Source organism: Falco punctatus (genome assembly GCF_963210335.1).
Source record: "Falco punctatus genome assembly, chromosome: 9".
NCBI lineage: Eukaryota > Metazoa > Chordata > Aves > Falconiformes > Falconidae > Falco > Falco punctatus.
The window spans coordinates 41,697,189-41,724,821 of NC_137589.1; the positions used below are offsets into that span (position 1 = coordinate 41,697,189).

At 41.6% G+C, this 27,633-nt stretch overlaps 1 protein-coding gene across 12 annotated transcripts in view; it reads right to left on the reverse strand.

Annotated features, from left to right (window-relative positions):
• Positions 1 to 8,517: 8,517 nt before the first annotated feature.
• Positions 8,518 to 27,633, reverse strand: part of RALGPS1 (Ral GEF with PH domain and SH3 binding motif 1) — a 120,028-nt gene continuing 100,912 nt past the window's right edge. For 9 of the 12 annotated variants that reach the window (XM_080401466.1, XM_080401465.1, XM_080401464.1 and 6 more), the window contains 9 exons: positions 19,610 to 19,736; positions 18,738 to 18,889; positions 17,546 to 17,597; positions 17,179 to 17,259; positions 15,190 to 15,295; positions 14,289 to 14,381; positions 14,009 to 14,114; positions 12,931 to 13,022; positions 8,518 to 12,150 (listed from right to left, as the gene is read on the reverse strand). In XM_080401466.1, coding sequence (XP_080257592.1) covers positions 12,121 to 12,150; positions 12,931 to 13,022; positions 14,009 to 14,114; positions 14,289 to 14,381; positions 15,190 to 15,295; positions 17,179 to 17,259; positions 17,546 to 17,597; positions 18,738 to 18,889; positions 19,610 to 19,736 — 839 coding nt within the window. In that variant the 3' untranslated portion in view covers positions 8,518 to 12,120. Of the gene's footprint in view, positions 12,151 to 12,930; positions 13,023 to 14,008; positions 14,115 to 14,288; positions 14,382 to 15,189; positions 15,296 to 17,178; positions 17,260 to 17,545; positions 17,598 to 18,737; positions 18,890 to 19,609; positions 19,737 to 21,750; positions 26,978 to 27,307; positions 27,377 to 27,633 lie in introns of those variants that run through there. The other 3 variants (XM_080401457.1, XM_080401459.1, XM_080401458.1) reach the window with 3 other exon arrangements.

Here is a 27,633-nt window from a genome sequence, read left to right on the forward strand (position 1 = left end):
GATGCCATGCTGATGCTCACAGCATGGGTGCTCATTCCAGTGTGGCAGGGGAGCTGGCTTCTGTCACATCTTTGCGGGCTCCTTGTAGAACTGCTGATGGCTGTGGGACTCTGTCCAATGCAGTGTTCATTAAATCTCTATAATTAACAAACATGCTTAATTCACCTCAAGGGGAACAATAAAAATTCCCCAGCAATTTTTACTGTTATGTCTGCTTGTTTCTCTACTATCATGTGTCAGCACAGTCACTGGAAAATAAATAAATAAAAATAAATCAACAGAAGAAATACGTAGTTTTCTCCTACCTCAGAAGCTCTTCAGCAGTGTCTAGGAGTACAGCAACCAGCAAGAACTGTCCACCACTGCTCATGCCTGATGTGAGGCTGCTTCTGCTAGGTTATTGTGCCCTTCAGTTAATAAGTCTCCATGCAATGATAACATTAATATACCTTTATACACACTCCCACCCACCCAGTAAACAAGATAACTAAAGCTAGCATCAGGAACCCATCAGTAACCTTGATACTAAGTAAAACTGATTATGACACGACTAATTGCCTTTTATTTAAACAAACAGTGTGATTTTTCTTGCTAAATAACCTGTTTCAGATAGTTAGGCAACCTTTTATGACTATTCCGACATTGTTTTGTCTTACTGTACATAAAAGCAGCCCTCTCTTTTCTCATCCTATCTCCCCGCACATCTGTTCTTGCAAAAACCTCCCACAGCACTGTGCAGTTCTAGAAGCATTCAAGATTTTTGCTAGGGGGAGACACACTTTTCTGCTTCCCTCCTCATCCTTTTCCCCTTCAGAAAAGGCATAAACTGGGCCTAGAGTTCCGAGCAGGTGTGGATGCTTCTGTTTGTCAGGGCAGACAGTCACAGGGAACATGTCAGAGCTGCAAAGGCTGGGGGCTCCGCACGCAGGAAGCAGCTGGGACCCAAGGGGATGGGGCAGCTGGTGGGCTGGGGGCCTCTGCAGCCAGTGCCCAGCCCTCGCTACCAGAGCGAAGTGAGGGGGGCTGGCCACGGCCAGGGCCAACACCCCCACCCGGACCACCCGGCAAGCCCATGGGATGGGACAGGCCCGAGGCCAGGCGGGGAAGCCAACCCACAGGTCAGGTGCAGCGGCTGCTGGCCGGGTCCGTGGGGATGAGGCAGGACCGAAGCCAAGCCGGCCGGCTGGTGAGGGTCTGCGGGGTCGGTGAGGGGCTGGGCCCCCTCAGGCTGCGTAGCTCAGGTGGGGGCTGAGGGCCTGGAGCTGAGCTTAGGTGGGCTCCTGGGCCCATGGAGGGGGGTGTGGGCATCCCAGGTGGGGCTGGTCAGGGCCATTAGGGCAATCAATGCCCACAGGGCCCCGACAGAATGTTTCCAAAGGTACTTACTTTTTAACCAAGTACAGGAACTTGACATACATGCTCATCATGTAGGGCAGTTACTTAAAGAAACACAAACAAAAAACCACCATGAGAAGCCAAACAATTATTAGAAAAGGAGTGTTTCACCTTTAAGACTTCACATTTACTTGCGCAGAACTGTACCATGACACCAGAGCTGCATCATTTTGCCCTGGGCATTATGAATTTTCCAAAGGGCTTGTGCTCAAGCTTGGAGTCCTCTTCTCCTTTTCTGAAGGATCTGTGTCACCTCATAGGTGGAGGTGACTCCAAATTCCATACTTACCATTGACTTCCAGTTTCTTCAGTGAAATCTCCATTCTAGGAGGGCTTCCCTGCCCCCTGTTGTGATGCTGGGAGGTTACCCAGCTGGCAGGAGTGGCAGTCAGCAAGAGGCAGGTCTCTCAGTCCAATCCTTTGTGTAAACAACCAGCAGAAAGAACCAGGCCATTATCAACTGGACTTTGTACCAATACCTCCATCTTTGCTGGCATGGCTTTCCTTGGTGGCTACATTAATTATTAGAGAGAGGAATGTGTAAACATCCTAATAAACATGCTGAAATGCACTGACAGGTTTCTGTGGAACAAGGAAGTTCACTGAGCATTTCTATTTTGTCCGCCTAGCAAAAGATAAGAGAGAAACAAGGAAGTTCAGAGACAGGTGGGAAGGGAGTCAAAAAGGTCAACCTAAAGACATGAAGGAATCACTTGGCCCATTTACCTTAAAGCATAGGCAAAGAAATTAGCTCATGAAAAAGATTTACAAAATAGTAACTGGAGGAGAAAAAGGAAACCCCCCCCCCCACTCCCCCTCACTCCCCCCCTCCCCCCCTTTAAGGCTCCTTCTTCTCTCATTCTCCCTTTTCTCAGTTCAAAAACTCAGCAAATTTACAAGAGTTTTAAACCTAGACATAATCATCACTTGGTGATCTCTTCAGGGCTGATGGAGCCCTATGCCCCTCAGTGTATGCCAAGGTTGGCATACCAGGTTCCTAAGATTTAGTAAGTCAAGGACTGTGCTACTACTTTGCCATACTTTTGCACCAGAATTCTGAGTAAAAAAGTCCTTGTCCAATAATAAAGCTCAATCTATGCAACGTAACACTCACTGAATGGCAAAGAAAAAGAGAACAGCTAATTACTTTTTTGACCTTCAGTTCTATGAGAAAACAAAATAAGTCAGGAAAAGAAAAATGAAAACCAAAGAAGTTTGTTCCAGCTTCTACTTTGTAAAGATTAAACAGAAACAAAACCATCTAGGGAGCCAGCCACCACTAGAAATCTAAGTAACAGCAAAACCTAAATAAATCTCAAAAGACAAGCATTTAATAGAACAAAATTCACACAAGCCTAGACCCAATCTTCTCTAACTACTGAAACAACATTTCAGACACAGAGGAACTGGATAAGAAGAAAAAAAAATCAATTTGCAAACACCTTCACCTAGACTGCCAGTGTATCATAGTACCAAGAGCTTACAGTGAAGGTGTATCGGTCCTAAACCAATTCACCACTGAGACAGAAGCTCAGCAGGCATACAAAGCTGTAGGGGAAATTCCATGACATCAGCATGCCGGTTTCAACCACCATTAGGATGGTCACAGTTTTACAGAGTGATCTCAAGTATTAACCAACAGCCTTGGCTTAATCAGCTGTCATCTGAGTTCACCCTGGGTAATACACACCCTATGTCAGTCCTTTTCTTGTTTCCTACCTTTTATGATGCTGCAGCATGCTATGTTGTCCTCACTCCAAAGTAAAACATTTGACTTAAACAAATGTGCTCCTGCCATACAGTATCCATGAGTCAGGGGTAGGTGCAGAAGGTGGTACCTCTGACGTTAAAAGGTCTCCCACTTCGTCTCCTCAGAGCACACCGAGGGCAGCAAGACAGAGGCAGCTTGATCTCAAAAGATGTCTAAGGAACTGGATAGCCTTACATATTCTACAGACGTTTCCTCCAATGGTTAATCACAGTCACTGCTCAGCAGTTGCTAGATCTCTTTATATTTTCAATTTGCTGCTAAATGAATGCAATTATCTCATTGGAATCACAGTCTTCTGCATTACTGGAGATGGAGCATGGCCGTAAGTGATTGCATGAGCCTGCAATGAGGGTAGGTATTGACAAGAGCAGTGCCAAGGGCATCCTCAGGTCAGGGTATGCTATGCTGACAACAGTCTCTCTAATGCCTGAAGGGCTTTTATTAACATTAGCAAGCTCCTGCCTCTAATCCTGGGGGAGGACAACTGCATTGTTCTTTTGAAACAAATGCAGAACAACTGTATAAATCTGATCAACCTGCTTTGTTAGAGGTGAGTAGCCACTACCCTCTTCTAACTGGAGACTGCTCCAGAAATTTAATTACTGAAAGAGAAATTTAACTGCGTGCTACCCTACTGTCTTTGTCATCTCATGTTAGTTCTTCAAAAATTAATTATAAATCTGAACTATAATGTGAACATTCTTGTTTGTGTTGCTCTAGGACCTAGGAACCTCTCTCTGGTTGCGGAGGGGTTCCATACACACGATGCTTCTGTTGAAAACAATCAATCTACGCAAAACAGTATATACTGTAGTAACTCTCAGATACAACATATAAGGTGTGCAGCTTCACACAGCGATCCAAAAAATGGCTGGAAAATGGTGTTTTTAATGAGTGACTAATTAACTTTCATAACTGAGTAGCTGTGCCAAAACATGCTTTTACTCTGCCACCTGCACTCACCTTCAGGATGTGAAGATCAAGTCTCCTGAGCAGCTGCAAGTGTACCCTATTTAAGGCTGGTAGGTGAAACAAAAATTATTCCCTCGCCCAACTGTTGAAAGAATTAGAACAACTGTACTACTGAACAATGCAGACAGGACTAGTTGGACTTCCAAGTATGCTGTGCTTGCAAGCAGCAAAGAACATCTTATAATCTTCCTTTTTTTTTTGTTTCTTTGCCCCATGACAGACTATGACATTACCCTCTATAAGACAAGGCATACGTTCACTGTGTTCGCATCAAACAGGTTCACATCAATAGTTCTGTATTATTACAAGAAATGGTAACCATTTTGCTATAATTAACTTTCAGTGTTTCCAGGGTTCTAGGGAGTTCCTACATCTTCAAAAATGACATAAATAATTTTATTAAGATAGTGGTATCAATTAACAAATCATATGTAAAATAATTTAGCTGGTGGTTTACTTTTTTTATTCTACAGAATTGGGTAGACTTTTCTCTATATGTACACCAGAACAGATCTGTTTCTTTTCTGACCTTGCTTGTTTGCTTTATATTCAGTTATATCATGCTTGCAAGCCCAAAGCATGGAACATCTGAAGCAAGTAATCACTTGGAAAATGATCTATTCTTCCTTACAGCTGAAAAGCCTATTTCCAGCACTAAAAGCATGGCTACAGACAAAGTCCAGAGACATAAAGGATACTTCCTCCAATTCATCACTAGCTACACTTTCTTATGCACAACTGCGTTTTAGTTGACGCAAAATGGGTGTTTTCATCCTTCCTAATATGCTTATCTGACTTGCTCTCGCATCTGAGGTCTACTGAAACATGTAAACTTTGACTTCTTTTCTTTTTTCTTTATGGTCCCCCTAAGGAACGATCTGGTATATTTTCAGAATTTGATAAACAAATGTTCATAGTAATGGATCACAGCTATGGAAATACCACAACCACTTCTACTGATTTCAGAAAAAAATTGATGCAATTTACCAGTGCCATCACTTAGAAATCTAGCACAGCTTGACACCTAAAGTAGGAACAAACTTATTAAATATTCCGTTTTGGTTCTTCTCTCCCAGGTTACAAAACAGGTAGTTTGGACATAATGAGCATTTAATAAGCTCTTCAGTACTCATCTTTGGGTGTTGTATCGCAAAAGCATATTACTAATAATGAAATACTGCAATGCGGAAAGTAGTCCCCTTTATCCCCTACGATTTGTCTCTATAACAATAATAACAGCAATCTGGAATACAGTGATTGTTGCTTTTCCTTCCTAATGTGCTCACTTTGTTTCTTTTCTATTATATTGCCTATGGGAATGAGAGGAATTTCAATCAATTTTCCCATTTAAACTGATGCTATCAGCGAAAAGAACCATTTGGCAGATAGAAGAGGCACTTATTGATGCTTCTTTTACAAAATATTTACAGTGAAACACTGGACATGAACCTGGAGGAAAATTGTACAGATCCAAGTGATTTCCAAGACTACAAAGCAATAAAAAAAAGCCTTGAAGCAGTCTTCCTGTTTCTGGGGGTAACAGGAAAAGGAGGTCATTTCAGGAAAGAGGTATGTGCTTTCCTTTCCAGCTCCAAAAGTAGCTATTTTGTATGAACTTATTTTGCTCTCACCTTCACATTAAGCAATTAGGCATCTCTCAGGCAACTGCTCATTAAATTCTGTTTCTGCAGAAATTAAAGCAGCCTCTTTGTCAGTCATGCTGTAGAGCTTATTTACCTTGAATGGGGAATCATGGAATGGTTTGGGTTGGAAGGGACCTTTAAAGGCCACCTAGTCCAAGCCCCCTGCAGTGAGCAGGGACATCTCCAACTAGATCAGGTTGCTCAGAGCCCTGTCCAGCCTGGCCTTCAATGTTTCCAGGGATGGGGCATCTGCCACCTCTCTGGGCACCCTGTGCCAGTGTTTTACCACCCTCATTGTAAAGAATTTCTTCCTTGTGCCTACTCTGAATCTACCTTCTTTTAGTTTAAAGCCATTGCCCCTTGTCCTGTCGCTACAGGCCCTGCTAAAACGTGTTTCTGTCTTTCAATACTTAAGGGGGCTTATAAGAAAGACCACTATAAGGTCTTCCTGGAGCCTTCTCTTCTCTAGGCTGAACAACGCCGACTCTCTCAGCCTTTCTTTAAAGGAGAGATATTCCATTCCTCTGATCACCATGTGACCCTTCACTGGACCTGCTCCCACACATCCATACCTTTCTTCTACGGAGGACTCCAGAGCTGGACACAGTACTCCCGGTGGGGTCTCACCAGTGTGGAGTAAAGGGGAAGAATTCCCTCCCTCAGCACACTCACCACGCTTCTTTTGATGCAGCCCAGGATATGGCTGGCTTCCTGGCTCATGTCCAGCTTTTCATCCACCAGAACCCCCAGGTCCTTCCCAGCAAGGCTGCCCTCAGCCCCCTCCCTGTTTTGATACCGGGGGTTGCCCCAGCCCAGGCACAGGACCTTGCACTTGGCCTTGTTGAACCTCATGAGACTCACATGGCCCTGCTTTTTGACCCCATCCAGGTCCCTCTGAATGGCATCCCATCCCTCAGGCATGTCAACTGCACCACTCAGCTTGGTGCCATCTGCAAATTTGCCGAGGGTGCACTCAAACCCACCATGTATGTCACTGATGAAGATATTAAACAGTACTGGTCTCAATACAGACCCCTGAGGGACACCATTCATCACTGATCTCCACCTGGACATTGAGCCATTGACCACTACTCTCTGGATGCGACCATCCAGCCAATTCCTTATCTACTGGATAGTCCATCTATCACATCCACCTCTCCAATTTAGAGAGAAGGGTGCTGGGGGGGGGGGGGGGGGGCGGGGAGGGGGGTGGCAGTATCAAAGGCCTTACAGAAATCCAGGTAAGATGACATCTGTAAGTTCTTACCTTGTCCACTGATGTAGTCGCTCCATCATGGAAGGCCACTAGGTTGGTAAGGCAAGACTTTATCTTGATGAAGCTGTGTTGCCTGCCTCAAATCACCTCCCTGTCCTCCATGTGCCTAGCATAGCTTCCAGGAGGCCGTGTTCCATGATCTTCCCAGCCACAGAGGTGAGGCTGACAGGTCGCTAGTTCCCAGGGTCCTCCTTTCTACCCTTTTTTAAAATGGGTGCAATGTTTCCTTTTCCAGTCTCTGGGGACTTCACCTGATTGCCGTGACTATTCAAATACCATGAAGAGTGGCCTGGTAACTACATCAGCCAACTCCCTCAGGACTCTGGGTTGTACCTCATCACATCCCAACTTATGTATGTTCAGGTTCCTCAGGTGGTCTTGAACTCCTCTTACAGTGGGAGAGGACTTTGCCCCCCCGGTCCCTGCCATGAGGTCCACCCACTCGAGAGGTGTGGGAAGAGGGATTGCCAGTGAAGACTGAGACCGAAGAGTTGTTGAGTACTTCAGCCTTCTCCCTGTCGGCTGTTACAGGTTTGGCAGTTACGCTCATTGCAGGGGTACACTTTCTTTGACCTTCCTTTTCTGGCTGACATACCTGTGTAGCTTCTTTTGTGTCCCCTGCCAAGTCCAGCTCCAGCCATGCCTTGGCCTCCTGACCCCATCACTACACAACTGGGCAACATCCCTATACTCTTCCCAGCATACTCGTCCCTGCTTCCACTGCCTGTGCATTTCCTTCTTGCCTTCATCTCGATTCATCCACGCTAGTCCCTTGCCTTCCTTTCCTGATTTCTTACACATGGAGATCAAGAGAAAAATGATACATACAAGAGGAGAAATTACCAAAGATGATGGACACCCGTCAATATTTCCATGATCTTTTCCAAGAGAAAGTTCTGCTGGACCTCTGATTGCTAGGCTATCCCTTGTCAGCTGTGCTCAGTGTTTCAAGGTTCTCAGTGAACCTTGATTTCATTACTGAAATCAGAAAGAAAATTTTGGATTTTAATAACAGAAGATATTATTATACACACCTACACTGATACACTGTGTAACGAAGGGCAGATCATTTTATTAGTGGATGAAGTGTTTTTTTTCCTATTGATTTCAGTGGGTGGAGCTGGGAATCCAAGTGTGTAAATAAAGTTTAATTGTAAGTGCAAAGAATTCACCTTGTTACTCAAGTCAACATGCAAGTTTGGCAGCAATAAACTGCATTTCTTAGGAAAACAATAGGATAGGTTCATCTCTACTTCTCTGGACTTTCCAAATCCCACTTGAAAGAACTGCAGGTTTGGAGGTTTTTCAATTTTCTGTTAGAAATTTGGATTCTGTTGTATTTATACTATTAAATGGCTACACATTGTGCAATAAAGTCTGTTCAACTGTATTGCCATTCATTCACAAATAAAACATGCTTGCTGCCTTTGAGCTAAAATGTTCCTTCTATACCTCTACTATTCTTTTTCAGAATATTTTATTGTTAACAGTATACATACTCTGCACAGTTTTAAATTTACAACCAAATGCAATTGCTGTTGAAGTAAACAAACTTTTTTTTTTTACATTAAAGTATTTAATTAGTGAAACAATCATTATCAATGTAACAAACTGAAAAATACAGCAACTCGATACAAGACTGAGGTAACAAAATACTTTGCCAAAAACCTAGATTCCAACACCAGGGTTATTATGGGTGAGACAGTTCACAAGAATTATAGAAAGAATCCTTACACAAATGGCATGCAGTGGACTGCTGGAAAATACAGCCAAAAATAGTGCAACAGTTTTCACACAAAACAAACCAAAATGTTGAGATTGATTTACATTATAATGTGACAAATAAGTTGCAATTTGAAAACTACCTTCTTTGCCTCATTTTAGTGCTATTTGGAAAAAAACATGCATTTTGGCACTGAATTACATGAAAATTGCACATTAATAAATTTATAAAATTGCCTACATACATTTTATATCTTCACAACTCTGAAAGTAGTACTTTCAAGATAATGTTTATTTTTACACAACTATTGCAGTTATTCTCTTTGATGGATGAGAACTTGTATGGTTTGTGATACTTTTGTAAAAATGCTGTATTAATCAGTACTGATATGCAATATGTTGCGTTTCGACAGCAGCTTTCAATTCACCTTGAAAATACCAGATGACAAGCAAATGGTACCAAATGACAGTATGAAACCTCAAATCAGCAGCTACAAACTGTTTAATACTTAAACTCATTTAAAATTGGTTTAAGATATTTTAGTAATATTCTTACACTGCTGTAATTCTGATTTTTTTTACATAGTGCAGCCATTTCACAGCTGTGCTATGCTGAAAAGATGTTCACCTGACTATTGTGTAAAACTATTATTTGCTATGTTGAGGATTGAGTAGGATTGAAGGGTTTAATTTCTGCACAGATTAATCCTCTGACAGTGACAAATGACATTGCCTTTCATTCATGCCACATTGTTCTGGGGCTCATCATGGTTTCTGGCAAAGACACTTCCTTTCTAGTTGGGAATCCGTTTTTCAAGCAAGTGAAAACTGACCCTTTTGTAACTTCTCCAATAGACTCTGTGGCTTGCAATTTTGAGTAAAAGTATATTTTTGAAGGCTAGAACACTCTACATCTTGTCCATACAGTAACATATATGAGACCCTTAAACTCTAAAAGCCATTAAATTCTGAGTACGTACAGGCTCATTCTGTCGCCACTGAACCAGTCAGCAATTACTGTTCTTTCCGAGGGAGGCTTGTTAAACGTAGCCCAAAGTTGTTACAATATCCATTACTTTATCTCAATTGCAAGATGCTGGAAAAAACGTCATGAGTCCTCATTAGTGTTCACTTCCACTACATCACATGAGAAATGAGTAAGTAGTTACATGCCTCTAATATATGTACATTTCATGCCAATAAATATTCCGTTTCAATTTTAGCTTATAGTTAAGACAGATCAGGTGAATCCCTTTTAAGGAGAAAGGGCTGCTAATAAAGTAATAAACTTTAAAAAAACCTCTTGACTTCAACAGTTCTGTTTCGCTTAGCGTGTCATCATTTTGGTCACCATTCTGCATGTGGTTCAAACCCTTCAAATGCTAGTAACACACAATACGCATGGTCACAGGTGGCATATTCATTAAAATGGCAGTCCACGCAACACTTGCATCTTCATAAATAATCTCCTAACTAACCACAAAAGTCCACAGGTACAGAACAATTCAAATTGTATCATAGTCTAACAGTCTGAAGTAATTTACTGGTGACAGGATTTTACTTCATTCATTGTCTCTAATGGCACTGCATGCTCTGCCCTCCCAGATACTGGTATTTTTCCTAGTTCAAAGCTGTCTTACCTTAGCAAAAAAGGAGAAAAAAAGGTATAAATATATTTTGCATTACACTCTTTTCACAGAACTCCTGAGCTATCAAAGAAGTTTTCTCAACTTTACAAACACTTTCACATGTCCCAGGATCTAAATGCATTTGTTGTCAGGAACTGGTTTTCTTGAAAAGCTGGTATGTATTAGGCTTCATTCTCAGGTTTGTAACATGAACACTTTAAATAACACAAAGGTTACAGATTACCTACATTTAACAATATGAGTATTTTTTTTGTTGTCATAAGAGAAGTTTCAGTATCAAAAATTAAAAAATCATGTAAGTCCACAGAATAAATACTCCTAATGCCAGGCAGCTTGTTCTAATACAGGCTTTGTTCAAATAAACTGACTTCCATTTTTCTCATAGTTTGTCACCTAAAGGCTGGCTTGCAAATTTATCCTCTGTGCAATCTTAGGAAACTCAGAAGAAGCTTTTGGATGAGTTCTGAATACTGATGCCTTACGGCAAAAGAGTTTCAAACAGAAAAAGTGCCAAACTTAGCATGGCAACAGAAAAAAAACCCCAACCACAGGAGCACTAGGGCACAGCAGGGACACAGCTATGGATGTGGAGAGAGTTCTTTCAGAGGAGAAGGCTTAGTTACATTCTTTTTTGTTGTTGTTGTTTTCTGGACACTGGTGTGGAAGATTCTTTGTACTGGCTCCACTGTCAGACAGTCTTCCCTAGCTCTCATTGCCACCATCATCTCACAATAGCAGCACCATGTGCCGGCACTGTATGTCATAAAGTTGTGTCATGTACTGGAGTTGAGTGGAGCCGAGTCACCCGCAGACAGAACAGAAACAACAATACAGAATCACCCTGAGGAGCCAGGGCACGTGATACGTAATACCCGATTACCTGCTTCCATGTACCGGGGGATTTAAGATGAACAACATTCAGACCGAATTAAAAACCAAACTTGTAAGCAACTATGCCACTGGTAAAGAGAATGAAAGATGACCTTTAGCACAAAACAAATTTAAACAGCCTTAAATCCATTGTCAGGCCATTCCTGAGTAACAACTGAACAAAAAGAAAACCAACTGTCCTGTGCCAAAATACATTTTTCCCAAATAGCTCAAATGTGAACAGCAGAATTGTCCAGAGATTTGATACAAAATCTGAGGCAGCCACTTCGCCAAGCAACTCAGTGCACTTAGATTATAAAAATGTTGTTCCACAATTTTCTATTCTAGTTGACACTTTGCAGCAAGTTAACACTGTCAATCATTCTGTGCATTAGAAAGAACTGAAACCCAACATGGGCCAAATATTCTTCAGTCACACAAAGCAGCTTAATAGTAAAAAGAACCGTTTAAAAAAGAATAGGCAGAAGATATGATGCTCAGTTTGTGGTCAAACATCAGTTCCTGGCAGTCTCTGACCACAAAAAGTTGAGTGCTCTGGAATCCTGCAGGAGTCGGTATTAATCTTCTGTCCATTTAACCTTCTGCTTTCACTCAGGGCATGAGACTACATCTGGTCCTAAGGACAACATTCACTTTCTGCTTTTAAAAGCTGTGTCAGAATCACTTTCAAGTTACATAGGAAAGTGCTGAAATATTTGTGGCTGGCTCATGTCAGAAAAAACATTCTCCTCTTCCTCCTCAGAGAACAATAGCTTGTTTCTTCAGTTTGGCACTTGAAGTCGCACCAGGTAGGAGAGCAAATTATTCGAATGACATTAGATTAGCAGGTACCTGGAAGAGAATTTCAATTATCCAGCAGCATAATGCTCCTGAGCCTATTATGGCATTGGGAAACTGCAAGGTTACAAAAGGCTAATAATTTATTATCCAATGTGACGAGTGGAATCAGTCCCCAACAGACGTGAAAAAGTGCTAACCCCATAAATGACAGGAAAGATAAAGACTCAAATGACTTTCCTATTCATGGACCAAACCCAGCCAAAGTATTCTAAGATGTCATCAGTATGCAATGGGGGGTGGGGGATGCGTGTGTAAAGAAGATTCTCAAGCTGCATCCTGTTTTAGGTCCTATATGGATGAGCATCCTATTAATTTAACCTCTGGAAATCCTTTTAAGAATGAACCTTTTCCTCAAGAGAAGAATGAGACTGCTATGTAAAGGACACTTTTTTTATAGGACACTCTTCAGTGGCACTTACAGATTCCTCCAGTCATCTGAGGAAATGTTAGCATGTTTGCTTTCTTTATCCATGAGAAAGCCCCTTCTGAAGTAGAGATGTGGTTACCTCACTTGAGGCAGTGAGTGCAAAGGTTATATGCTGTTAAGGGAACCAAACCTAAATCTGTACAAAACCTGATTTGGTGGGAATTCTGTAGCTTTAAGTATTTTTTATTTCTCCTATTGGAAAGCTTGATCAATGTACAAAATGAGAAGTTACATCTGTCCCCACAGGATATGTGTGCACACAGATTGAAAAGAGTTATCTTTTCTAGTAAGGATTTTCTGGAAAATATAATAAAGTGGGTAGAACTTAAGTTTCACAGCCTTACCTGAGGCTTGTTGCTTTTGCATGCATCATCCAAATGCTTATGCCACAATATTGCATGAAACCTTGAACCGGTCTGGAACTTGTAAACATTGCCTGCAAAAATAAAATCAAAAGCTCTAAATTTGCAGACAGACATGTAGTTTCAAGGGATTCTAATTTCTGTGCAGAAGCCAAAATCCTGAAGTAAGCTGTTAAATTTGCACCTCAAATGGTCAAACAGGACATTGCTCATATAACAGAGACCATGTGAAGCATGTTATCCAGCAGTCCCTGGGCGAAGGCAGTATGGGAACATACGTGGCCTGTGAAACTACGAGGGGTGTGCAGGCAGAGAGGCCAAACTACAGCCTGAATTTCTTCTACTCCTAACCACAGTTAGGAGTTGTGGTTACTGCCAAACTTCATATGAACATTTTTTGGTATTTGTGAACTCAGTTTTCTTCAACGGCCTATTGCGAGTTCCCTCTGTGACCCGTTATTTTGTAAATTGTTTCTTGCAATCTTTGTGCATTTTAGTCAACACCCAAGAGATGCACTTTGCACAGTAGATGCAAACGCATGTCCAGCACCGAAGCTGAAAATGTGAAAAGTGAAGGAAGCCTCAAAAAACTTCATGTAACTACTCAAAGTGCAAAATAACTCTGGTGGCTTTCTGATCTTTTGAAGTTTTTGAAGTTTAATCAAGGGATGTTTGAAGGATTTTTGTAATATTTTAATTGGTCTCAGTGTAAGTGACATTGACCAACTTTAAGAAAGCTATTCAGAAACCTGGAGATCAGGGTATGTGCACACATGGACATGCCACAATCTCATACTGGTTCGGCAATTTCTGCAAAACTTACCAGTAACCGTCAAGATACAGCAATACCTCTGTAGGCAGCACAGAAGCACTACGACATATTGTAGAAGTGTGTTCATTTGTACCCTCCCTTGAAAATACTACATTGAAAATCTTCCTCTTCAGTCTTTTAAACGAGTGGCGCTGCAAGCTCTATAATCTACAAACTCATTAACAGAGTATTAATCTACCTCCTGTCACAGAAATATAATGCAGACAATGTCCATCCTGCAACATCTACCTTTGTCAGGGTTATTTAGCTGGAAAATATCAGGATGCTCAGGGTCGTCAGGCAGTGCCACCATCCAGCCCACAACGGAGACTTTTTTACCAGGTGTAGATTTATACTGGAAGAGACAGACAAGTCAGTCACAGCTGAGACTGTAGTAGGAATCAACTTTTGATTATAAAAGTTGTACAGGCATATGGCTTAGCCTGGAACAGCAAGCACACTTCAAACACCCTTCCAGATCTGCTTACGCATACACAATTTTAGTTTATAGAATAAATTCAAAGCTTACATGTTTTCTTTCGGTGCCTCTTAAAGATTTTGCTCCAAAGTACAGAAGAGTTGATCCTGAAAGCATAACCCAGTATCTAGTCCATGAGGAGAGCTGAATCAGAAAGGAAAAAAAATTAGGAAAAACTTTGCTTATCTCTGACAGTTCAAAAATCTATTCACAAACAAGTCCAACAGCTACCGAAGTTAATTTCAGAAGCAAGGGAGAGTTAGGTAAGGAGTATCTCCTGGTATAAATCTGCCTGGCTACCTAAATTTGGATGGATGGCTGTGAATACAATCCATCTTGCGTATCTCATAAAAATATCAGGACTGATTTCTTCACAGCAACATAGCGTGCTGCCTTCTGCTGGACAGATCTTAGACTTCACGCTTGATCAGTAACATTTACTGAGAGGACACCTCTGCAATTCTCAGATCTTTTAGCACTGAACAGTAGGGTTGCACATAAAAAATAGTAACTCTTCAGAAAACAAAAAATTACCAAATGCATAGGACTGGAACCACGTGAAACCTGTGAATTTAGGTTAAGTATGAATTACTGTGACCTTTATGCTACGGGTGGATGCCCTGCAGCCTTCCCATTTCACCACAATACTAAAATTGCTGCCCTCACAGAAATGCATACTGATTTACAGAGCTGCTTTACTCTTGCTCTGCTGTCACAATCTAGAGTCATTACTTGCAAATGCAGGGAGAAGCAAAACTGCTGTAGATCAAATGACATAGAAAAGTTACAAACTTGTTAGAACAGTTAAAACTCTGAACAGAAAATAATTTTAAAATTGATAATAACAAGGAACATTGCTTTGCATGGTGTAAAGCTGCAGGTTTGATCTAATCCTGCAAATCAGAACAGCCACTACTGAATTAGAATTACAGGAAGAATTAGAATCACTTACAGTAGGTTTCTTGCCCTCTTTGAGCAATGTTTTTCTTCTTAATGGCCCTTCCATGGTAATGACTCCTGTGGAACTACCTAATGTGCAGCTGCAGGCGCCTGTTGGGCTGGAAAGACAAAACATTGCTGTATTTGAACAGAAAAATAAGGACAAGAAGCGAGCAATATAATTTAGCTCCAAATACATTTTTCCTGCATTCCCTTGTATCATCTGACACTTGACGGTATATGTATATGTATTTTTCCAGACCTGCATAGCAAATAGGAACCAGGATCCTTGAAAAATAGCAAATCAACAAAAGGTTCCATTCCAGGGGCTGAGACATGTAAAAATAAACCAAAACACAATACATTTTGAGGCTCAAAGTCAAAGGGAAAACAAGCAATTTTCTGTTTTATTTTGGTTAAATTACAGAAATGATCTGGATTTCTGGAAACTGACAGCTTAAAATTTTGGCACTAAGAACTCCCACAAATGTAATTTTATCTTATTATAAACTCTAGCTATCAAAAAATAATGTAAGAAACTACCTTGGCTAAATGGAAAGAAGTTGAGAAAACTTTGTAACAACGTCAAATAATTTACTGCACAGCAATTAAAATATTTTTTCCTTTCCCAGGACGAACATAGAGCTTCCCACATACAACAGTGAAAAGGTGATACAACTGAAAGAACCCATATACAGGCTAAGTTTGAAATGTAAACAGCCATTAATAACATAGCAACCAAAGACTGACTGGTAAGTAATGATTTATTAGAATTATCTGCTCTCTTCATGGCCACGTGACCACAGCCCTGATATTCCTGTAAAGGACAATGTAATCTCGCAGAGCCAACTAAATCATGTCTAATAATGAATACAAGGAAAAGGACATCTGTGTGATCTACGACTCACTATTCTGTCTATGAACAAGTATGACGGTGTCACACAAACACAAGCTGGTTAAAGTGACATACACAGCCACACCACCTGTGCAAGAACAGCACTCCAAGTTGGCAGGTGCATCCCCTTGGATTACATGGAATTGCCTTATCTGTGCTAATGTGTATTGTTGCCAACTCTAGTTTTCTGACAGAAGTAGTAGAAGATTCCAGAAAAGGAAGAATGAACACAAGCATTAGATTTACTTGATGGTGGATTAACACAAGAAATGTATTTTAAGGAATAATTCTTCTTTGTAGATGTAATAGGTTTTTCACATTATCTTCTTACATTTTATATTTCTAGCTTGTATACACTTTTGAAACAAATCTACCGTGGACATGTTAAGGGAGTATCTTCCAGAAGCAGGTATAATAGCTGAAATACTGTTCCAATATTTATTTCTTTACTTATTTATAATGTATGTAGTTTTGTTCCTGTCTAACTTCTAACTCGTGCTGCTATCAGATGTTACTAGCTCATTATATCAACATTTCTACACTACCTGAAGCAAACTAATTTATATGTAATAAAAACTGACTGGATTTAAACTCCAACTAAATCTCAGTATTTGCAGAATACTGTTTTCAGGGCCCTATTTTCTTTACGGTTTGTATATACTTCTTCACTTCCCACTACCACTATAGCTCTGTGACACAAACAGATGTTATGGGTAGCTGTCCTGCAAATCTGGAAATAAATTGTGAGAAAGGGTCAGGAAGGTATACTTCTGGTATCATTATTTGCCATAGAAGGCAAAGGTGGCCTTTGTGACAAACCTGCTTCTGTAATGTCCTAAAAACCGGAAGGAAGCGCTAGTGTTCTGCAATGTGGAAAACCAGATATAGTTTGTTAAATCAATAGCTAAACTGAGTTTTGTCTGAACGGGCCACACCCCTGCTTTAGCACGAACAGTAATTTTTACAAGCAGGAGGGGAAGACTCCCACCAGCTGATACCGCCGTACAAGGATACTTCTGGACACAAAAGGCGTTATGCTAGGAAAGTGCAGAGACCTAAATGGAGGTTTAGCACCATACACTGAGCAAGGCAGACCCTGAACTGTACCTGTAGACACAGCTTCGACTCCTAGGAGAATTCCGGATCGGTACCCTCCAGTTAGGCCCCAGCGTGGCATATAAACGACCCCTGTTTGTGAATGCAAATATCTGATGAGGGAAATTCTAGTCTGAGACTTCAACAGTTACGGTTTGGTAAGCATGACAGAGATAGTTCCCAATCTTTTTAAGTCCACAGAAAGAAAAAGCACAGTAACTTTACACTGCTTTGTTTCAAAATGTTTGCCATTTTTTCCTAACTGATCAGTAATTTGATAAAAATAACTACTGATTTAAGGCTTACCTGTGTTAGGGATAATTTGTGAATTTCTTAGCTAAGCCTGTAAAATGCTCAGTGAGTGCACATGAAGACTAACCTTTCAAGCCCTGATGGCAGCTCCTCACTAAATTCTGAGCTTTCACTGCTATCTAGAAAAAAAAAAAAAAAAAAAAAGAGTAGTACAGAGAAGGAGTAAGAAAACCACCCAAGAGAAAATACAAAGCCAATGTATGTGGATCATCAGAATGATCTTTATATAGTACCATGGAAATTGCTTACTCAAATCATGTTTCATAGTTGAAGTCTTTAGAGTTCATAGTAAAATCTGAAGTTGGAAGAGGCTTACATGAGCCTTCCCATTTATAATATCTGATTGATGAACGAAGTCATTGTCACCGCTGTGTTTAAATACCAGACATCTACATGTTACTTTAATTTTCATTATGCTGCTTTTCTTTTAAAAGCTGACAACTTCAGGAACACAAAATACAGTTACTTTGGATGACAAGATTTCTACCACAAGATCTGTAAGTGGACTGAAGTTATTAGACGTGGTACCACTGTTTGTTTTCAGCACGCAAGCACACCTGTAACAGGGGATGTGCCAGCTGGCTGCTGCTGCTGGGAGCCGTAACAACCAAGGTGACGGTACCGACAACGATAGTCCCTACTTATCCTCCCGTGACCGATCATCCCTCCTTTCCTGGAACAGCTCTTTAGCTCAGTTTTAATTTGCCTGGGACTGATCTTCTAATGCTCTGCGTAACACAACGAGCTCTGCCTGTATTTTCACAAGTTCAAAGATCATCTCAGTGTCAAACCCTTCCCGGCCAAGCACTCCGCCACCTTCACAGTTCATTTCCTACTCTAGAAACAGCCTGAGCTGCACGGAAAGTGCCTTCTCCTGCTCAGAACACAGATTCTCGATCACTTTGGTTTTATTATAATTGTTTTGTTAATTACAATACCATAAAGTAATTGCCGTCCTGTTTCACACGTTCATTTCGTCTCTCTTTTCAAGTCACGGAGAGCGCAGCCAAGAGGTTTTCCCAACCCCTAAGCGACACCGTTCAAGCCGCAGTGTCCCCCGTGCGGAGGCAGCCGGCCGGACACGCACCCCGGGTCAGCGGCGCTCCTCCCCCCGGCGAGCGCCCCGGACGCCGCGTCCCACGCGGGGCGCCCCCGCAGCCCCCAGCCCGCAGCCCCCGGGCAGGCGGCGGGGGCCCGGGGCCGGTACCTGCGCGGCCGCCCCCACGGCTGCGCCCCGGCGCGCGCCGCCGCCCACCTACCTACGGAGAGGCCGTTGGCGAGCGGTGCGCGGTGCGGGGGGCCGCGGGCCGGGCTGTGGGCCTCCAGCACGCTGTCATCCAGGAGGTGGCGCGGCTTCTCCGAGGGGAACGTGGCGCTTTTGCTCTCCACGACGCTGAGCTGGCACATCATGCTGGGACGGGAGAGAACGCAGCCCCCTGCCGTCACCCCAGGCCCCCGCCCGGCCCCAGCCCCGGCCCCAGCGACGCGTTACTCGGCGGCAGGCGGCAGCCCCGCTCCCCGCGCTCCCCGCGCCCCCGGCCCCGCTCCGCACGGTGGTACAGCAGCGCGGGCCCGGGCTGCACGCTGGGCGCCCCTCACCCAGCTGCACCCGCGCATCAACGCGCCGCCAGCGGCCTTCTCCCCGACCCGTTAACTGTGCAATGCGGTGGGTGCTGCGGCCCCACCGGGCAGCGGGTGCTCTCGCTTAGCTGGGCACATGGCAGAGGAACGTGTTTCTAATCCTCGCTACCCGGGTAAAACAGCGCAAACGGGCACAGCTTTCCTGAGTACGGTGTGCCAAACAGCTAGTAAGTCTCCTTAGTTGCATTAGCAAGATGTTTAAAAAGCAAAAGCAAAAAAAATGTATCAGTTACGCACACCAGGCACAGACAGACCAAAGTGGATACACAGCTTTCAAGAACTGCCAGCGCCTGGCACTAGCAGAGAACAGTGTCAGCAAAAATAACAAAGTGTCAGGAGAACACCTTGAGAACACCCAGTGCAGCGGAAGCACTCTCGCAATACAAGAAACAAGAAACGGAAGAGACAAACACCAGAGTGCTCTCTGCTGCTATCTTAAACCTTTGTGATGCATGAAATCGCCCAGCGTGAGACAGCCCGGAGTACCCACTTGTTTCCCAGGCTGTGACTCTTCCTGTGCCTTGGTACAGGAGGTGTAGGTAGGCTGGCTGCTACGGAGGCATCAGGACATGTGGGTCTCCTGCTGAATTTCATAATTGCTGACACATCAGACGGACCTAAAAGACAAGAGACCATTTAACATTGAACTGATGCAAAACCCAGAAATGTCACAGGCCTCTGTGTTTAGCCACCGATTAAAAGGAATTGTTAGGATAACCAAAAGGCACAATTTCTGAAGAACTGTTTCTTGTGCATTAGGGTTATACCATCCATTTCTGTTACGAATTCATCTCTATATTCTTGAACTGTCTGGAAGTAATTTCTAAAACAGCTTTGCACATACTTTTAACAATGAACTCCTACAAAAAGTCTTGGCACCCTTGCAACAGCTGGATGTGCCAAAGTGTAACATGCAGAGCCATGAAGTCGGTTTGTACTTCGGGTGTGAGCAGGAATGCTCACACATGTTTTGAATTTTGTTCACAACTCTGTGTTGTAAATAAACTGTAAACAGTCTGCTCACACTGACTCACAGCTTGAGCATGTAAGAGAAAGCAGGGGCTTTTCATGTATCTAATGGCCAGACAGATGCATTACTTCTCAATCATCTATGAGCTCTAGAGATGTCTAACTGCAATTATCCCTCCTCTCATTTTACAGATTTTATGAGGCCTCACAGAAAACATGGACAAGCTGTTCTTTTTCCTTTTCCAGTTCCTTGATGCTGTTTGCAAAAGGCCGGCATTGAACTTTGCAATACAGTGGAGAACAACATCGCCTATTGTCATCCACAGCGAATGCAAGACTATGCTCGGCTTCACAATAAACAGTTGAGATTTCACTTTTAAACATTTAGTTGTGACACTGGTGCTTGTGAAAGAAGTGGGAACAGTGGTCATGAAAGTGTCATCTGCCCTATATCTACCTCCAGACTTGGTAAAGCCCAGGCAGCAGCGAAACAGACTTCCCCCTGTATCACAGGAACCACTTCTTGGAGGCTCTAGCGACCTTAGCTTTGCCAGCTTCTGGCCTTTAACCTAAAACCACCCATTAAGAGATTGACACATCACACACAACTGTCACCAGAATCCTTACAAAAGCACTGGGACTCAAACTAGTGATAAACAGAAAAAACCACTAACAAACAAACCCCTCGCATTCCAGGGCACAGTTTGACAAGAGGGTACGAAGGTTCGCTTCTAACAGATGGTTCTGAGAGGGTGGTTGGAGACTGCAACAGGCTCCACAAGGAAGTGTTCACAGCACCAAGCCTGTCAGAGTACAAGGAGCATCTGGAAAATGCTCTTAGTAATATAATTTAGTTTTAGGTAGTCCTCTGAGGAGCAGGGAGTTGGACTTGATGATCCTTATAGGTCCCTTACACACTGAGATATGATTCTACCTGCTATACAGGCTACTCTATCTCTCCCCAAGCACGAAGTTATTAATCAGTTTCTTCTGCCTTGAACAGAGGATTCATGAGTCGCAAGAAGAAAAGAGGACAGCCAGTAATGAGCTTGTCCTAGTTAGAGGCAAAAAAACACAAGCAGATGAAAGATGCTTTACTGTTAATACCCCCTCTGCAATATAGACTTGTAACAAGTTGTATGAAATAGAGGAGTTAATTCCAAATTATGTGTATTTTTATTTCCCCATAGCCTCATGAATTTCACTAGGAACTGGGTCATGACTAAGAAAAATTGCAAAGGTTTTTCCCTAGCAGGAAGGGAAAAAAAAAATCTCATCCACACAGTGTTCTGAACAGTTGAGCAAACTGTTCATTGTGCTGTTTTGTTAACAATGAAAGGAGCCTCAAGACAAGCAGAAAGAGGAAACTGCTTCTAGCAATAGAAAAAGGGGAAATGAGTTTGTTAGAGGAACCTTCAGTCGTATCACTCATCAGATCATCAACTGAGTGGGAGAACAAAAAGAGAAAACAGTTACTAATCCTGTTTTCTACCACATTGCTACATAGCATCTTATATAGGACAGCATTTTTGCCTGCCTGTCTTTGCTACCATCATGCAATTGAGAATTTGTGAAATGTGACACCACTGGCACAAGTCACTGGCATAATGTGGCTTCAAAGAAGATCTTATGCTTAAAGGCCACATGCAGTTTTTTTAAAAAAAATAATAGTAAAATGTACTTTTAATCATTACTTGATTCAGAGTAACCAGAACCATACACCTGGGAGGTCGGAAGAGGGCTCAGTACAATGTTCTGCTGCATTTTCAATTAAAATTTTGCATTTGGTCTATAAGATGACGTCGGAAGCTTTTCCTCTAAAGACAATAGGGTCCATCTTCCTCTACTCTGTGGAGTCTAAGCACAAGAATATAAAAAGTATGAATCTGAGCAAAACCAGGTGGTGACTAAAAACTGTTTGAATTCGTACTTCACCATTAGGTCTGAAAACATTTTCTGTTGCATTACTAGCAAGAACATATATTCTCTGAAGTCTTTTACTACAAGTTTTGATTATGAATTCTTAAAATTTCTGCAGGGACAAACCAAATGCATCCAGAAGTTTCAGAAATGATCACAAGCTCTTTTACTTGAAAACCTCCAGCCCTTCTGACTAACTACGTTCACAAAAGGAGTGCTCTCTACGTGTTTTATTTGTATTGCCTTTCCATCAGATATTTTTCAACTCGCAAGCAGTAAAATACTTAGGACTAGTGAGGTGTTTACTACCTGCTAAGAAGCTTTTTAAAATATATTGGAACTGAGACCCAGTAAGAAGACAGTGGCAGCTGAAAGAGAATTTCCCTGAAAGTTATGAGCATATATCAGTAAGAGTTTAGTCTGGAACTCAGCACAAACTTCAGTGTTCAGGCGGCCACTCTGAGGTTACCATCACACCTTGCAGTGCATTAAGTCACTACTTGTCCCTTCGTTTGGCTGCAGGCTTGGTTCAGTTTTCTGTTGCTTCCTGTCATGTCATTCTGCTCGCTCTTTCTGTGCCAGTTCTCAACCCTGACTTACAGTAAGTTCCTTTAAGTGGATGACCTCATAGTTCCCCGAGAGCTACTGAAGCATTTTGTTTAACAAACTGTTGAAACTGCAGCCTGTGAAAGGGCAGCCATCTCAAGGTATAGCCCTAAATGAGTACCAGTATGGGCCAGTGCTTTTTCACACAGAAACTATGCCACATGTTAAAATAACTGTAATACATTAAGAGTTTAAAGGTTTAAATTTCTTACAGTGGAGAGTCACAGAGCTGAAAGCAATAAGACTGATTAATCTGATTCTAAGACAATGTTCATTGAAACAAAGCATGGAGACTGCACCAAAACGACTTTATCCACCAAAGGAACAGCAAAATAACAAGTCTTGTGCTGACACAATCAAGCCATTACAAAATCAAAGCCAGCTGGATTTGACTCCAGGTATTTTAAAGTATTTATAGGTTCAAACATTATTGCTACCACAACCTATAAAAATTAAGAGATGTCTACCAACAAGAACAGTACTTTGAGAGATTTCACTCTACACTCCCTAAGTTCGTTAAAAAAAACCCCTGTAACAAATGATGTAATGCATCTAAAAGGACAGCCTACCTTAGACCGAAAATAAGATTGTAGAATCAGACTTCAGGTTAAAATACTGCCAGGCTAAGGTGAGATGTATGAAGGGTGACAGAATCTGTGGAAATAGGTACAGGAGCCGTACAACATAAGCCAACAGTTCCTGCCTGGATACCTTGCTATTACACGTGGCAATCACAATTGTTTTCATCAGTCCTGTGAAAGGAGGTAATGGACTGACTCCAATTCCTAGTTAGGTGCCTTTAGTGAAGATCGGGATGACAGAGAACAGAGTGCTTTGTGGGGTAAGACGAAGACAGAAATATCAGCTGTGCTGGTGTCACTGGCTGAAGCAGCCATTTTCTGTGTAGTTCTGCATCCTCCTCATTTCCAAGACATGAGATGAAACTAGATACAGTTTGGCTCTGTTAACTCTGTGCTAAGGTAAAAAGAATCTGAGCTTAAAAACCCTTACACCTGCTCTGCTGCCAAATGTCTACGAAGAAGAACTGAGAAGTTGGGAGTTCTCCTTAGGCAGGACCTGTGCTGCAGGACACACTCAGTTCAGCAAGGGGTCTGGGGTGCAGAGGGTGTCAGCGTGAGCTACGGGGCACAGGGGAGGTGACCTCATTTCTGTAAAGGGGTAAGAGACAAGAGCGCATGTGCCAAGAACAATGCCAAAGAGGGTAACTGGTGAGATACTGATGAAAACTGCACAGACCGAGGGATGTTTATGGACATACCAGACTGCTGAGCAATTAGCTGGGGAAGCTATGCCTGATACTGCTGATAACAAAATTCCAATATTTAAATTCATTTGAGACTGAGTTATTTTGCCCCTTTTTTTCCAGTAAGTGAAGTCATCTGCTACTGCTAACTCTCCCCTTTACTCTCCTGGCTCCACTCCTAGTGCATACTGTTACCATGATTGCTATTCTGTTATTTTGCCGTTCACGGAGACAAAGCACTCTTAGTAGGATTTTCCAGTCAGCTGGCATGAACAAGGGTTAGTTTGGTTTTCATTATTTCTCAGCATCATTTTCAAGACTATGCTGACATGCACAAAAATAATGTATAAAAATATTTAAACATTATTAAGAATTTGTTTGCGTTGGGGAACGTGAGACAACTTCATCAGAGTAAGCGGAGTGCTGTTCAGAGATCTGCAGCAAGAACATTTGGAAAAGTTTACACATATCCCAAAGGAACTCACTGTTTTTTCCTTTGCATAATTTTTCCATGAATAATCCTTCAAATGTTATAAATGAATGTTACTTTTGCAATCCTTCAGTGGACATGTGAACATTTACAGTCTCCAGAGCTTTTTTTTTTTTTTTTTTTTTTTAATTTTTTTAAAAAAGGCAACAGGGTGAAGGAGCTACAGTTCACAATTTTTCTCCACTAAAAATCTAATCTATCGATAAAACAATACTAGGCATCCAAACAGAAAACTGAAGATGAGTTGCATATGATGTTTAAAAACAGAGTGACTTTTCAGGAAGGTAAAACAGCCTCAACTATTTACTATTTTTTGGTGAGCAGCTAAGAAGTACAACTGACACTTACCAGCTCTGTTTCTAAAACTATTTAATAAAGACATTCCAAGCCGCAGACTCTCTAGTTAAATCTTCTCTGTAAAGTTTTACTGTTCTGTTGCCATTGTAACCAAAGTCAGTGGGTGATAATTAAAACTTTCAAATAGAAAGACCTACTTACAAAACACACAATAAAGAACTTAAGAAGAATTCTGTGCACAGAATCAAGAATGATGCAAAAAAATTAAATCTAGAATGACGGCTATTGTAAAAGCATAGTTTCAATTTTCAGAGTATTGCTTTGTAATTCAGCTAAAGCCTATCAATGCATACAATATGCAAGGGACATATATGTTAGGGCTGCTTCTCAGACGAGAGCAAACTAAGAACAAGAACCAGTCTTTGGTTGCACCTCTCCATGCGCCCCCAAGCCTCCCAAAAGCCCATTAAAAAAGAAAATGTGTTTTGGTCAGACCAACTGAAGCCTGCCTGCCCTCTTTGGGAACAGTATGCAAAGGATTGTGCTGCAGAGGTCAGGAAGATGATTTTGGTTACTGAATGAAAGTACTCTTTTTTTTCTAAAGGACTATGAACTTTTTCCAATACCATGCCCTGGGAGTAAAGGGAACATAAGCAGGATTTTGTACTTCTGCCACATGATCTCTGTTGCTGTAATTAGTGTCCTATTCTAATCTCTGCCTCCACTCTACCTAACAGCAAAAGGTACAGGCACATTCATAAAAAGAAATTTGGAAACCTTATTGTGTAGTGCATTTTCATTATTTATCTTTTTAACCCTAAGGACAATAATTGGTATGGAATATTAGTCTGTTTACTTTGGCAATCAAAAATTTCTAATTCTAGGAGTATCATAGGAAGGAAAAGATCAATTCACTGTTTCATTCTAGACTTTATATTTTTAATCTTCCCCAAATCCTCATTCTTTTTTTTTTTTTTTTTTCATTTAAGAAGAGTATGTTAAGTCTAGGGAAACATTCAGTAGAAATCATGATTAAGATTGCTGCAAAAATACTGCCCAGCTTTGCTGCACTGCCCTTTCCCCCTCTAAAGTCTTCTTTCACTGACAGTCCAAAGGAACCACAATTTTCTCAAATGCCTTCTACTTCCCTAAAGCACGTCCTGCTGTTTACATTTTCCTTCAAATCATTCTCAGCTTCTTTGGTTTCTATCTTCCACTTCTCCAGCTATAGCTTGTTCTTTTTTTCTTGATTCCCTTCAGATTCTCAATGATCCTTTATTACAGCTTTCAGCAGATTTTCAGGGTAAATGAAGAGGTTTGCTTTCCTTAAATAATCAGAAAACAGCTTGAAGAAGTGTAACGCCAAACTTCATTTAGTAATCAAAAAAAGCCACGATACCGACATTTCCTTCCTCCCTCAAACTCAACTGATTTGCTTTGCGCAAGTAACCTCCCATCCTAATCTTAAACAAGCAAACAAAAAATGAGAGATTGAGACCCAGAGTACATGGTATTCTTTAGCTTCACTTTACTTCTAGGTTCTATTTTTTAGAACCTATTTTATGTTTACAGGACTACAGAATACAACCATTAGAAGATGTTTCTTCATAGCCTCCTCAAATCTGTAACAAGAAGTTTGGCTCCATTTTTTTTTTACAAATGCTACACCATTTACCAGTGCCAAGAATGCCTGGAACAGATACACAGTGTGTATCATCTCTCTCGATGTAGTCTTTGCTTTACGTTCAAATTTGCATTAATTTAAAGGTTAATTCCAAATGCATGGCTTGCAGTGAGGGAATAAACACTGACATGTATGTCAATCTTCTGTAATGTCTATCAATAACAACAATTATGAAAAAGAGAACTTTCAATCACATGGGCATGTTAACTTACAGAATTACTGAATCACAGAATGGTTTCAGTTGGAAGAGACCTTAGAGATCATCTAGTTCCAATACTTTTTCTTCCCATAAATTTAAGTGTAACAGTGAATCATGCTGGGTTGTTACCTCAGGATACTAACATCCCTTAATGGGCCAGTGCAGCTTAGGCAGGTGCAGCTCCGTTCACTCTGTCTCCCTTGCTGTTATGAAAAACCTGAGTGCATGTGTGAGCAACTAGTTCAATCTTCTTGGACCATTCAATTCTTGCTTACTTTTTTTGCTATGATTGCCAGAAAGGGACCAGTTCAGTGATGTGGACACAGAAGGTAGTCTGTTGATACTCACAGATGAAGCATCAAAACGTACAAAACAGGTCCTAGCAGAGTTTGCCCAGTAGTACTCAATCCAGTATCTCCAAGAGTAGGACTGTGGAAGTACGTTAATAACGTAGTGAAAGATGAAATTACAGTACAGACAAGATCACAAGTTTAATATAGTTAGCAAGGACAACAGCAAACTAGACAAGTGCACCAGAAACCTGGGGCACCTTTGGCTGCACCACTCTATCAAGATCAACTAACCATGTCTCTAACATAGTTCAGATGCACAGCAAGCACACTTGAGTGTATTTCCTTCAAATGCTTCCTGAATGGAAGTGGTACTTTCCATTTCAGGTGTTACTTCTATGGAATCGCTAATTGTCAGCATTTGTGTTAGTTACACTGTGCGAGTGGAATGTGCAAAACCGGTACTTACACTTCAGCAAAAATGTTCAATTTCTTGCAGCTGGATCAGCAGGGTAAAGCATGAGCTTGGATGACATCCCTGTTGGCAGTGAAGGCATACCCATTGTGAAAGCATAGCTGCAGGGGAACTCTGAAGTTTGGGTTCAACAAAATACATTAACCAATCCTTTAAAAAAACCCACTTTTTGCAGAAATTATTCCAGGTGACTGCTCTGGAGACAAAAAAAACCACCCAAAACCAAACCAGAGCAGAAAAGTCCCTTGTCCTCTGGCTCTTCTATATATTCATAATATGCCTTGGGAGTAATGGCTTGGTAGTTAAAATAAGCATCAGTA